Source organism: Engraulis encrasicolus, chromosome 19 (assembly GCF_034702125.1).
Source record: "Engraulis encrasicolus isolate BLACKSEA-1 chromosome 19, IST_EnEncr_1.0, whole genome shotgun sequence".
Taxonomy (NCBI): Eukaryota; Metazoa; Chordata; class Actinopteri; order Clupeiformes; family Engraulidae; genus Engraulis; species Engraulis encrasicolus.
Window position 1 is genome coordinate 4532516 of NC_085875.1, and position 12500 is coordinate 4545015.

General features: G+C 42.2%; 1 protein-coding gene across 3 annotated transcripts in view; it reads left to right on the top strand.

The window, feature by feature from the left end:
* Positions 1-10427, top strand: part of LOC134434858 (tandem C2 domains nuclear protein) — a 16333-nt gene extending 5906 nt beyond the window's left edge. For all 3 annotated transcript variants that reach the window (XM_063183491.1, XM_063183490.1, XM_063183492.1), the window contains 4 exons: positions 1027-1218; positions 5356-5470; positions 7979-8178; positions 9105-10427. In XM_063183491.1, the coding sequence (XP_063039561.1) occupies positions 1027-1218; positions 5356-5470; positions 7979-8178; positions 9105-9215 (618 nt within the window). In that variant the 3' untranslated portion in view covers positions 9216-10427. The remainder of the gene's footprint in view (positions 1-1026; positions 1219-5355; positions 5471-7978; positions 8179-9104) is intronic.
* The last annotated feature ends 2073 nt before the right edge of the window (positions 10428-12500 follow it).

The window sequence follows — 12500 nt, forward strand, 5'->3', positions numbered from 1 at the left end:
TAAATGCAGCTGTGCTTTTCTCAGGAGTAACGGTTTGGTTTGTGAAAAACACTGCAAAGCAGTGCAAAGTACTAATTTTAGGCTCAGAATAGTGCACCCTCTGTACATACATTATACAATCTAATTTATCCAAATGTTTCAATTCAACTTCTCAAAAATGTGGTTTAAGTTGCTCCCTGCTCTTTGGGTGTCCCTCAGTTCAGTACTGTGTGTTACCTGATGACAACCTATTAGTAACCAACAGAAATAACTATACACATTCAAATGCAATTATATGAAGCTGTCATCTGAATACGAGGCCATGGCGATAAGCATGTGTGCAGAGACACACGAGACTAAAATAACCGTTGACGTAACTGATTCAAGTCCCATGTAGTACTACTACTCCCGGTGGCATGGAGAATAATTTAGTATACTACTGTTTGTTCCAGAATACGAGAGTATTGCATTTTTATTTTGTATTGCAATGCAACATGTCCTTCAGTCACTGTATAATCAGTTCTCGGAGTCGGACTGCTTATACTGTTTGTCTTTTTTCACATTGATACTTCTTGTGTGTTACATTCTTAAGAATTTTCTTTAAAGATAACTCAAATAGATAACAGGTTTAAAAGCTGGATTGTATCCGTTGGTCTGGGGGAAAGTGATTACTTTCATCACGTTTATACACCAGTAGGCTACACTTGAGTTTGAATGACAACAATAGCGTTTTTAATAGTGACATTTTCGACATTTCTTTGTTTTTTGTTTGTTTGTTTGTTTATTTTATTTCCTTGCTGTGATCCAGCAGCCATATTCGGATTGAATGGATGCGTCATGCTTTTAGCTGTCTAGTCTACACAGTAAAAAACATGCAGTATTAATTCAACACGTTCAGAGTCCATTTTACATCTTCTATTAGTATATTTAGTCCCAGTGCACTCTCCAAGTGTCGAATTAATGCTGAATTGTTATAGTGTGTGCTGTCTATCCTAACATCTTTCTGCTATCTTCTCCTGCTCCTGCTTTGCTTCCATGTCCTCCCAGGATGCCTTGTTCATGGAGACCTTCGTCTTCGCCCTGCCGCTGCAGCAGCTCCGCAACTCCGCCCTGGTGCTGAGGCTGCACCTGCACACGCCGCGCAAGCGCACGCTGGCCGAGTGCGTCCTCTCCCTGCGGCAGCTGAGCCCGGAGGAGGCCCAGTACTCGCTGCAGCTCAGGCCCCCCTCCAAGTCCCGGGTGAGTCTGCGGTATTTGAAACCAGATCTGTCTAGCTGTATATCTATACTCACTCGCACTTATTCATTCAGAGCACAGAACAGAGGAGCTCGGAATGGAGCCATAGTGACCATTTACCTTACTGCTGCTCATGTCAGTCCCAGCCCAAATCAACAGCTAAAAGCTTTGTCTGATCTGTGCTACTCAATAGGTCTTGAATTGACACATGGCACTTTCTTAAAGTTCAGATGTTCAAAATGCGCATTAAACAAATGCAGTGTTAATTCAACACTTATATAGAGTACTCTGTATCCAAATACAATCTAGAAGATGTTAAATTGACTGTTTAATTAACACTGCATTTTTTATGGTGGAGACTTCTCTTGGCACAGTGAGAAAGCTAACTCTGAGAGGGCTTGCAATGTAATGTGGGATCGGGCCGGTTAACAGTCATTTGTTAATGAAGCTGACAGTCATCAATCTTACAAGTGGTACACACAGGGCCTGACATTTCCGTGTGGCACTGTGGCAAATGGTTTCCCAATGTCACTTCCCAATGTCATCTTTATCATGATGTTGTACATTTAACCTCAGGAGATGAGGTGCTAAAGCAAGAAGATAAAGCACAGCTTTCTACATGGAAATAACTCATAGAAACTGAAAACTAACCTTTTTCTTGAACTTAAATGCAAACAATTGATATGCAAGGGGGGAAAGTGCAGAATATAAGCCATTCTGATATGTGATAACAAATAATGAGCTATCTGCAAATTGGCTAGTAGTAGTGACACTGAAATGATTACCACCCACAGCCAAGTTTTACCAGCATTTGGCCGGTTGGCAGGTGCCAGTGTCAAGCCCTAGGTATATGCTGTAGGTCAGTTCTTCTGTCCGAACAACGTCAACGTCACGCTCTTGTGCGTCCTCTCTGGGTCAACAAATGTGTGTTTGTTGGGCTTCCGCTGCCTAGTAACAGTATACATGACATGGAATGTCACGTCACTGGGAAAAAGTCACTCAGGCAGGCCACCGGTCCTGGCCATTAACATGTTAATTCGGTGTCATTTCAGCCCTAACTGACTTCCTGTGGAAGCATTTTGTAGTGTGTGTGGTGTGCCTTTAGAAAAACACTCATTTCCTGCTGTTTATCTGGATAGACTTGGTGTCGTGGAAGTTGAGACCTGTCTTGGGGGTTAATGCTGAGTGGGTGTGTGAAGAGCATTTGTTGTATTTGGAGGTCAGTGCTCAGTATATCCAGAATTAGAAATCTGACGCCAGTCTTACCTTCAAAATGAATAAATGAAGTAAATAAAATAAAATGATAAATGAGGTAGGCCTGCTGACTTGACATCAAATTCTCTAAGAAACAAAATACAGTATGGGATTGTTGTAAGGTCTATATTAAACATAAACTGGATTTGTATCGGACTTGATTGGACACTTGTCTTAGGAATTGAATGTGTGTAGGTAGGATGCTCCTTCAAATGAGGAATTCTTCATGTTATCTCCTACATAGGAGAAAAAATGATGAATGAGTGATGAATATAAGATTGTTGTTTTCTTTAATAAAGATAAAAATCAGTAGGATAACAAGCTGTACTTCACTCTGACACTACTGCCAGATAAAAGCTACAATGCTTTATTACACAGTTATTGCCCATGCATATTATAAAAGTTGCATGCCAAATATTATTCAAGTGTTGTGCCAATAGGTGATTGTAAAACTTGCCCTTGGTATATTGCAATTAGCTTTTGATCTTGGACTATCACCAACATTTGGTGATAAGATTATGGTGGGAATGCCACCACAGTGGAGGAACCAACTACCCACACTCACGGATAACAATCGAAACCCAGTGGCCGTGTACAGGAACCGAGCCATATTTGATCTCCCTCCATCTATCAAATCGTAGTGCTTTTAAATGATACTCGTAAAACTACTGTTTACCTTTTGCTAAACATGGCACATTACTGGTACTGGAACAGGCTGTAGCAATCATGGCTCACCAGGTGTTGCATGGTGTGGTGATTTCCCATCAGGAAACCATAGCACAACAGGTTCACAACACACACAGTGCATCAGCCATCTGTATAGGAATGCAAATGTAATCAACAAGACATGAAATATAGTGGAAAGATAAGAGCCGCAAATGCAAGACCTTTTTAAAAAAACATTTCCCTAGTCTGCAGTCAACTGTGCATGAGTCACGTGTCAGCTTCAAGCTCTTCTATTACTGCTGGACATGGAAATGTAGGTCAGACCAGGTATTGAAGTGAGAGATTTTGTTAATAATGACAAGTCTCGAGTCCAAATGGCGAGAGATTTCCTTGGTAATGGCAGCGAGACGAAGTGAAAATAGCAGAGTGGTAAGGAATGGCCTCTCTGCCGCGGCCCAGAAATTGGTGGGTGAATCATCACTTTGTTCTCAGCAGGAGGCTTCACCCTCTCTGCCTTTCTTCCATCCCGGCTCTTGAGCTACCAAAGGCTTCGTTCAGTCGTTCAGCCTGTTATTTATGAACGTGCCTTGCACCGTTAACAATGTATTTGGGTTTACATTCATTTACCGGTCTGTAGATGTGATTAGTTGTGTTTATTTTAAGTCAGACATAGCCGTGTGCGGAACACGTGTGACGCTAATGATGCTTTTGAGGCCACTGGGTTGATCTCAGCTGGCGGAGTGTTTATCAAGGCAGTCTCGCCGGCCGGCTGATACTGCTGCTAACTTAACTCCTTGTTCTCAGATTTAAGTGCCCTCTGTTATCTACGTAATGGGTAGCTCAAGTGCCTTTTGCTGTTGATGAATGAATTCATAACCAGAGGCTGCGTTCTAACACATGTGAAAGTAAACCCTCTGCCACATACATATAACCAACCCTTTTGTGAAGTATTATTATTAGCTAATGAACACATGAACGTTGCCCAGACGATTGCTTCCAACCTCTAGGACGACTGAAAGAAAAAAAGTTATCTCAGTGGGGCTTTAAATGTTCAGGTTGAAGGGATTCATGGGTGACAGGTCTTTCTACTCATCAATTGTCTTTTAAGTCATAAGATTAAAGGTACACTGTGTAAGAATTGTTGTTGTTTATTTCCAGAATCCATGCTACCGATTCACTAATGTTACCTTTTTCATGAATACTTACCACCACCATCAAATTCTAAGTATTCATTATGACTGGAAAAATTGCACTTATCACACATGAAAAGGGGGATCTTCTCCAGAATTTCCAGAAATAGCCATTTTTAGCTGCAAAAATGACTGCACTTGGGCCATACTAGAAAATGTTAGTTTATTACTTAGTAAACGTTCATGAAAATATCAAATTTGGCAATAGGCAACCCAGTTTCAATGAGCAACATAGTTGCAGTACCTTTTTTGACCATTTCCTGCACAGTGTACCTTCAAGATAGCCTGGTCCTGACCATCCCATAATACTACCATTTCCATTTCGTATGGTCTGGACTTTGTTTGATCTGATGGGAATGCAGGAAGCAGGAAGGACATTTTCAGAAAAATTAGGATTTAACTTGTACGTTGTTGAACAGACATGTCTGACGTCTATCTATGGCGATGTAGGACCGTTTAACAGACATGTCTGACAGAACATCCTACCGTAGGATAAAATTACAATGTAGGACCGTTTGTCAGAAAACCGGCGCAAATCCTACCGGTCAACATCGCTCCACAGAAGACAGGTACCAGACGTAGTGCGGAGCCAAGTGTCTTGGCGTAAGTACGTAGGATGGTGCACTACCTTTAAGACATGCGTAAAGGAAGAAAGGAAATCCGCACACTGTTGCTGCTCACCGATTGATTAGAACACAACGTTTCGACCTCAGGCGGTCTTCGTCAGGTGTATAGGTGTTCTAATAAATCGGTGAGCAGCAACAGTGTGCGGATTTCCTTTCTTCCTTTACACACGTTTGTTTTGATCCAGCACCTGTTCTACTGGATGTGCGCGCATCACATACACTACCTTTAAGACATGATCATGACCATTTTGGTGACAATACGGTTAATACAGAGGCTTGAAAGGGTTCATCAATCATCCCTAGTAGCCATGAAACATGTGTAGTGATGTCCTTACAGGATTTGACAGCAGCGCTACTCGTGTTCCTGAGTGTGACCTTGTGACGTCTTGACCTCTGACCTCTAGGCGTGTCATGCTGAGCTCCACCTGGCCACCTGTTTCCAGCCCGTCAACGCCCGCATGCAGCTGCAGGTCCGCTCGGCCCAAAACCTGCCCTCCTCCTCCTCACCCCTCACTCAGAGTGAGTACCACACACACACACACACACACACACACACACACACACACACACACACACACACACACACACACACACACACACACACACACACAACCTGCCCTCCTCCTCCTCACCCCTCACTCAGAGTGAGTACCACACACACACACACACACACACACACACACACACACACACAACCTGCCCTCCTCCTCCTTACCCCTCACTCAGAGTGAGTACCACGCGCGCACGCACGCACGCACACACACAACACACACACACACACACACACACACACACACACACACACACACAAAGCTTGTGTGGATTATTGAGCGAGAGAGAGGAAGGGCTTACATGCTTTTGCACATCTGCTTAATTTGCGGCTTGCAATTATTTACTCGTTGGTTATCCTTCAAAACGTGCCTGTTATAGTAGGTCAATATGAGAACTGTTGCTACAAATGTAGTTAACAGCCGTAAACCAAATTCACACCAAACTGTCTTACACACAACCTCCTTCCACGTCCACTGACAAAACTACCACACACAACACCACACCACAGGGTGTGTATTCCAGAAAGGCAGTCACCTACCTATGGATATGTAAACTGAATGGGTAAGTGGTTAACTTATTAAATGGAAGTCCTTTGTTTGTATGAAGCCAGAAGACTCACTCAGAATTGGAGCGTATGCACCTACACAGCAACTCCAAAGGCACAGATTTTGTTTTGGTACATATTTTCTTTCAGCCAATTTACTAGACCAGTTGATCCTATTAAGCACAGCTGTTCAGTCATCTGCAGTAGATGAGCAAATTGGAATTAGAGTGAAATCACTTCTCTTGAGAGCAAAGGTGAAATGGCAAACTTTTTAAAATAGATTTTTTTTTTCTCCTGCCCACAAGTCACAAGTCTGACAGTTCACACATGGGCAGTGGTTTATGACCTCGTAGACCAGATGTATATCACGTCTTTTACTACACCATGACGGTAACAGATTTTATCGTGATACATTTCCCACAAAACACGCAGACAAAATGTTACTTTGATTGATAACCATCTTTTTGATAACATTTGTCTTGTATAGTCAAGAACTTGTTTCCTGTATATCGCAGCTGTCGTTGCTGTCGTCGTCGTGCTCACCTGCTGTGTGTGCAGGGACGTATTAGGACTCCTTGGGCCCCTGGGACAGAAACAAGAAAGTCCCCATATAGGTGTTGATAGTTTCCAAAAAATGTCATGAATTTTGGCCAGATATGACAGACCATATATTGTTGGAGGTTCAGAGTTTTTTCCCACAGTGATATTTGAAAATATAGTTGTTACAAGTCCAATTTTAACGCAATATGCGAATGGAAATATAGAGGCTTGGGTTTAACCCATTGATCCCTAAAGCACCTGCAAAAAAGACTGCTGAATGCCTAAGCCCTTTTAAAGAAAAGTTGCCCTCTCTCAGCCTATGCAAACCTAAATATCTCAGCCTCTGAAGCAGTTGCATTTAAATGCTAAGACCCTCATCTTGCATTAGAATGTGTTCATTCAGCTCTAACATACCAAGATTTTTAATAAAATTGTCTCAAATCTCATGAGCCTGAATGTTGCGTCATGCAGCTCCAGGCGCCAGGGCCAATGTTGCACAATGCAACATTGGACATCCAGCATCAATGTGTTAAGGGCACCTTTGTTTGTTGGGCCCCTGTGTCTAGACCCAGTAGGCCTGTGTAGTAATCCAGTGGTTCTTAACCTTTTTTACTTAAAGGACCAGTTCAGTCAATTTCAACATGCAGTTGTAATGCTCACACTACCTTGGACTTGTCAGTACCTGAGATTGTTTTTTTTTCTTCTACAGCCTTTTCCGAGATCCTGGTCATTGTAATGGGGGCAGCGCTTTGTTTACATTTCAAAAAAACATTTTTATTTATTCCCCAAAAACATCCAAAAGGTTATACAACATCAGCAGACAACTAGCAAACAGTGGTACCTTTTGCGAAAATATTTGTAGTAGGCCTATGTTATTTAAAAAAAAAAAAAAAAAAAAAAGCAAACAAATGCTGCCCCCTTTAGAATAGCTCATATCTCGGAAAGGGCTGAGCCGAAAAATGTGGCATCACTGGGTACTGACAAGTCAAGGGTAGCGTGAGCAATACAACAGCATATTGAAATTGACTGAACTGGTCCTTTAACGCACCCCCTTTCCTGTGCCGAAGACAAGCCACGCACCCCCAGCACAAAGTTCTGCACGTGTATATGCACTAAAAAATGTTTTCAGTGATTAATCGCAATGATTCTTGCTTGAGACATTAATCAATACCTTAATGACTTAAAATGGGGACCATAACATGTTATAATTTGTTCTTAATTTGATCTAAGTATAATGTTTGCAAGCATAATTTTGGTCACAACCTCAACACAAACAAAATTCTGTGCACCCCCTGGAATCTCTGGCGCACCCCCATGGGGTGCCCGCACCCCAGGTTAAGAACCACTGTAGTAATCTGTCATTGACTGTGTTGTGTGTTCTGGGCCAACAGGTTTCTTCATCAAGGCTGAGCTGCACTCGCAGGACCTGCTGGTCACCAAGAAGAAGACGCGAGCCCTCAAGATGGCGGGAGGCCAGGTGCAGTGGAGCGAGAGCCTCCTCTTCCCTCTCAGGGCTCATGACGACTCCTTCCACCTCTGCGCCAAACTCTACAGCCGCACCTCCGTCAGGCGCAGGCAGTTCCTCGGACAGGTGAGCATTTTTTGTTGTGCGTTATGGACGCAGATGTACACAGAAGCGGCTGCCAGCTTTGGTCAGGCCATGGACATATATAGTCATTTGAAAGGCCCCTACACCCAATACGTACAATGTAATGAGGATGCAATATTTAGGCCCCCTTTCCCTGGGCCCAGGCCAGCTGACCCCTTTGTCCCTCCCTGCCGACTTTCTTGCACAGAAGTATTTAAGATTAAGATTTGGAGCTGTGCAGCCAGTGCCTACTGTTTATTGTGTATAAAGCCATTCATGCTAACAGATGCACAGTAGGGACCAGCATTGAGAAGTTTAAATATACAGCAACATGTAAACTTCTAGAATACTCCTGTATAATATCCCAAACACCAAATATGCTTTCTTTGTTTCCTTCAACACAGCACTCTAACAACAGGGAATGTCAAACAACATAGGGACTAGATCACACTTAAAGTGATACTGTCCCATTTTTGGAAATAAGCTCATATTACACATCCCCTTGAGTTAAATAATTGAGTTTTATCTTTCTCCTGTACTTTCAACCTTTCTCTGAGTACGGCAGTGCAAATTTTACCTCCTAGCTAGCAGTTAACATTGAGCCTATGAGACCAGTTAGCCGCCAGCTGGTCTCATAGGACTCAATGTTAACTGCTAGCATGGAGGTAAAATTTGCACTGCCATACTCAGAGAACGGTTGAAAGTACAGGAGAAAGGTAAAACTCAATTATTTAACTCAAGGGGATGTGTAATATGAACACATTTCCAAAAATGGGACAGTATCACTTTAAGTAAATCTTGGTATAGGAAAACTTGGTCCAAGTTGGGGTTCTACAAACATTTCAGTCCTGTTACGCAACAACAAAAAATCGTAATTGACCATTTTTTTGCCAGCAGATGATGACTGAACATCTTGTCATGTTTTGCAGGTGCATCTGGGCTTCAGCAGCCCCTCGCCCACAGCGGTGGAGCAGTGGAGGGACACCATGGCCAATCCTGAGAAGGTCGTGGCTGACTGGCACACACTCACAGCACCTTGAACCAGCCACACAGCCCCTCTTCCTGCCACCGCCTGGTCACAAGGGAGGGGTAGCCTGAAAGCATTACCTACAACCCAGTACTGCATATTACAAATGACCTGTCTTAACCTGTCTAAATCAACCAAGTGATTGCCTGTTTGAATGGTCACCTGGTTGAATCGGACTGGTGAAACCCGGTCCTTTGGAATATGTGGCATTGGATTGTAACTTGGATTGGATGGTGGCCCATCACTTCTGGTCATAAGTGTGTTCGTCCTGTCTTAGTGAAACAGTAGCAACTGGTCTAAATACAAATGGTAGCATTACTTTTTGTAGCATGTTCATATTACACAGGTACAAGAGGTGTCCCAAACCTGTAAGAGTGTATGTAGGCTACATTGCCAGAATTAGTAATTACCAACTACTTTATTATTATTAGTTATAGTTTGTCGGCATCACAGTGAAAGGTCTATGTGTCCGAGTGATGTGTACAATTAGCACTTTAGGGAAGAAATGAAAAATGTCGTAGTTTCACATGACCACACTTTCCCAAGTCTCTGTAGGTTTCTATGGAGTAGCCTAAACTAACATGTGTAGTAATAGCGTTAGTGTAGTCTAATAAGAACATTACGGACATTCTGTGAATAGCTTACTTTGTGGTACTTTTCCATAGACATTACATGTACATTATGGATAAGTTTTCCACTGTTGTAGTAGTAAGTAAGTAAGTACCACACAGGCAATACTGGTCCACACAGACATATGCTGTGTTGCCTTGCATTAGGTCAGAAAGAGTGTTTCTGACAGGGGTGATGGATTGATGGAAACTCGGGAGACTGGAGCCAAAGTGTGGTCTAATGTATGGTCTCCAGAGAGCTTGCAGGCTTTTGGTCCATAGACTAGCCAAGTCACCCCACGACATGGCTCTCAAGATTGAAACCCACTACCAATGGGAGTTATTTGAGAGACTTTGGTTGTTTTTTTTAGACCGCTGTTCATTGTTTTTCGACTTCTCCTCTCTGTTTGAACCACTTTTGGTAGATCAAAAGTAGTTTACATTGCTGTATGTCTGCGCTGTAGATATCTATGGTATTACTGCTGTCTGTACAAATCTTAGCAAAAAAAAAAACTTATTTAATAATGTAATATTTTATTTTATTTAGCCTTTATTTTACACCCTCCTTCATAAACATTGTACTTGTCTATGTTTTGATATGATTCAATGAATCCTTTTACAGCACCTTCACAGTTTCGTTTCTGCTTTCTGTGTTTTTTCTAGCCTGGATATCGCAACCTTTTCAACTGTGATTGAGAGTTTGGTTTGGCCATTATCTGCTATAGTAATTCCGTTCGGAAAAGACTGGCTAACTACGGCCTTTCGAAATGTCTCTGGTTGCTACTGAACAACGCTTTAACCAATCACACCTGGTGACATTTGAAATGCCAGGTTTTCATTGGTTCCTATTCCTAAGGGTTAACAAAGCTTTTTAGGTAGCTCGGTTTGCCAGACTACCATGACGTGAAATTTCATGAGGATGGGCAGGCCCTGGCTGTGTTTTACCTGCGTGAAGCTGGCCCTCCTTGAGACCCAAAATGCTGAAATAATACCGCATATTTTATGTGCTATGTTTGTTCCGGACAGTACTGAAAAAAAAAACGTTTGTGCTATTAATAAAATAATAGCATAATAATAGCAAAATAATCAAATAAAACGGCTGTAACTTTACAAAATAAGAAATTGAAGCGTTCATTTTCACAGCACAAATGAGCACAAACAAATTACCGACGTCAAAGTCAGAAAAATGTATTAAAAGTATGAGTATTTAAATTACTCACAATACACACAATACCACAAACTATGTTTTTTACTGCACTATCCCACACAAACATAGCACATACAATCTACAGTGTTATTTCAGCATTTTGGGTCTGAGGGGGGGGGCAGCTTCACGCAGGTCTGTGTTTTCTGTATTCAAGAGCTCAGTGTATTTCCAGGTACACTCGCATACATACGCAACTCACATTCATACGTAAAGTCTATGGATAAAGTGGATTTAGACAGGTACAATGGAAGTAGACAAGGATTGGCTGGTCCCTAATATAGCAGCACTAAAGATGTCTTAAAGTTGTGTAGCAGGACTGGGATGGATTAATGGAACATTTTTTCCTGGAGGGGAAATATAGGTTACAGTGGCTATGGAGGAGACGTGTCCTCTAAACCAGTGGTTCTTAATCTTTTTTTTCTTAACGCACCCCCTTACCTGTGCCGAAGACAAGCCGCGGACCCCCAACCCAAACTTCTACATGTGTATACGTAATAAAAATGATTTTAAGTGATTAATTGCAGTGATTCTTGCTTGGGACATAAATCAATACCTTAATTTCTTTAAATGGGGACCAAACATGTTTTAATTTTGTCTTTAATTGGCCTAAATATAATGTTCGCAAGCAGAATTTTGGTCGCAACCTCAACATAATCAAAATCCCGCGCACCCCCTGAAATCTCTGGCGCACCCCCAGGGGGTGCCCGCACCCCAGGTTAAGAACCACTGCTCTAAACAAACCTCTAACCACAGATTGATACCCATTTATTGCTGCCCTACTTTTTTAAGTGACACATTTTTTTTCGGTGTCACATTTCAGCTGCCCAATGTCAAACCTTTATTACAACTGCACAATAAAACACATTTAGCGACAGACCTTTCAAAATATTTCCGTTATATTCCGTCATTACGTTAGTGCGCCTCACGAGGTGTGAGGTGGCGTACTTAGTGGATAAGCACTTTTGGTTTAATGGTGGTGCTGCCCTATTGCCACTCCATTCTGTTTTAACAATCGTCATCCAGCAGATGTTTTGTGTGTGTTTGTGAAGGGCCACAATGGTCTGTGTTTTTTTCAGGCCAAAGAATAAGTCACCCAAGCCTGACTTGGTGGAAGGAGTGTACAGTCAACAAGAGGCATTGACAGATAGCACGCAAGAGGAGTTAGTGAAGTTAGCATTGTCTTATATAATATTAACCTTATATTATGTACCGTATACCTGTGTCAATATTCTATAGAAATGTAACGCTACAATATGCAAGAGTTTGGCTGAAATTAATGAACAAATAAGTCCTACAATAGCAGTATTACCTATACTGTGTGCACACGCGTGCGTGCGTTGGTGCGTGCATACACTCAAGTCCCAGAGTGGGAATGTGTGTGTGTAAATAAGCATGGCTATGTGTGTGAAATCACCATGGCGATGGCTCCGTGTGTACGGGCAATGCCATGAATACTCCCGCCCAGAGTCACAGTTTCTTTATA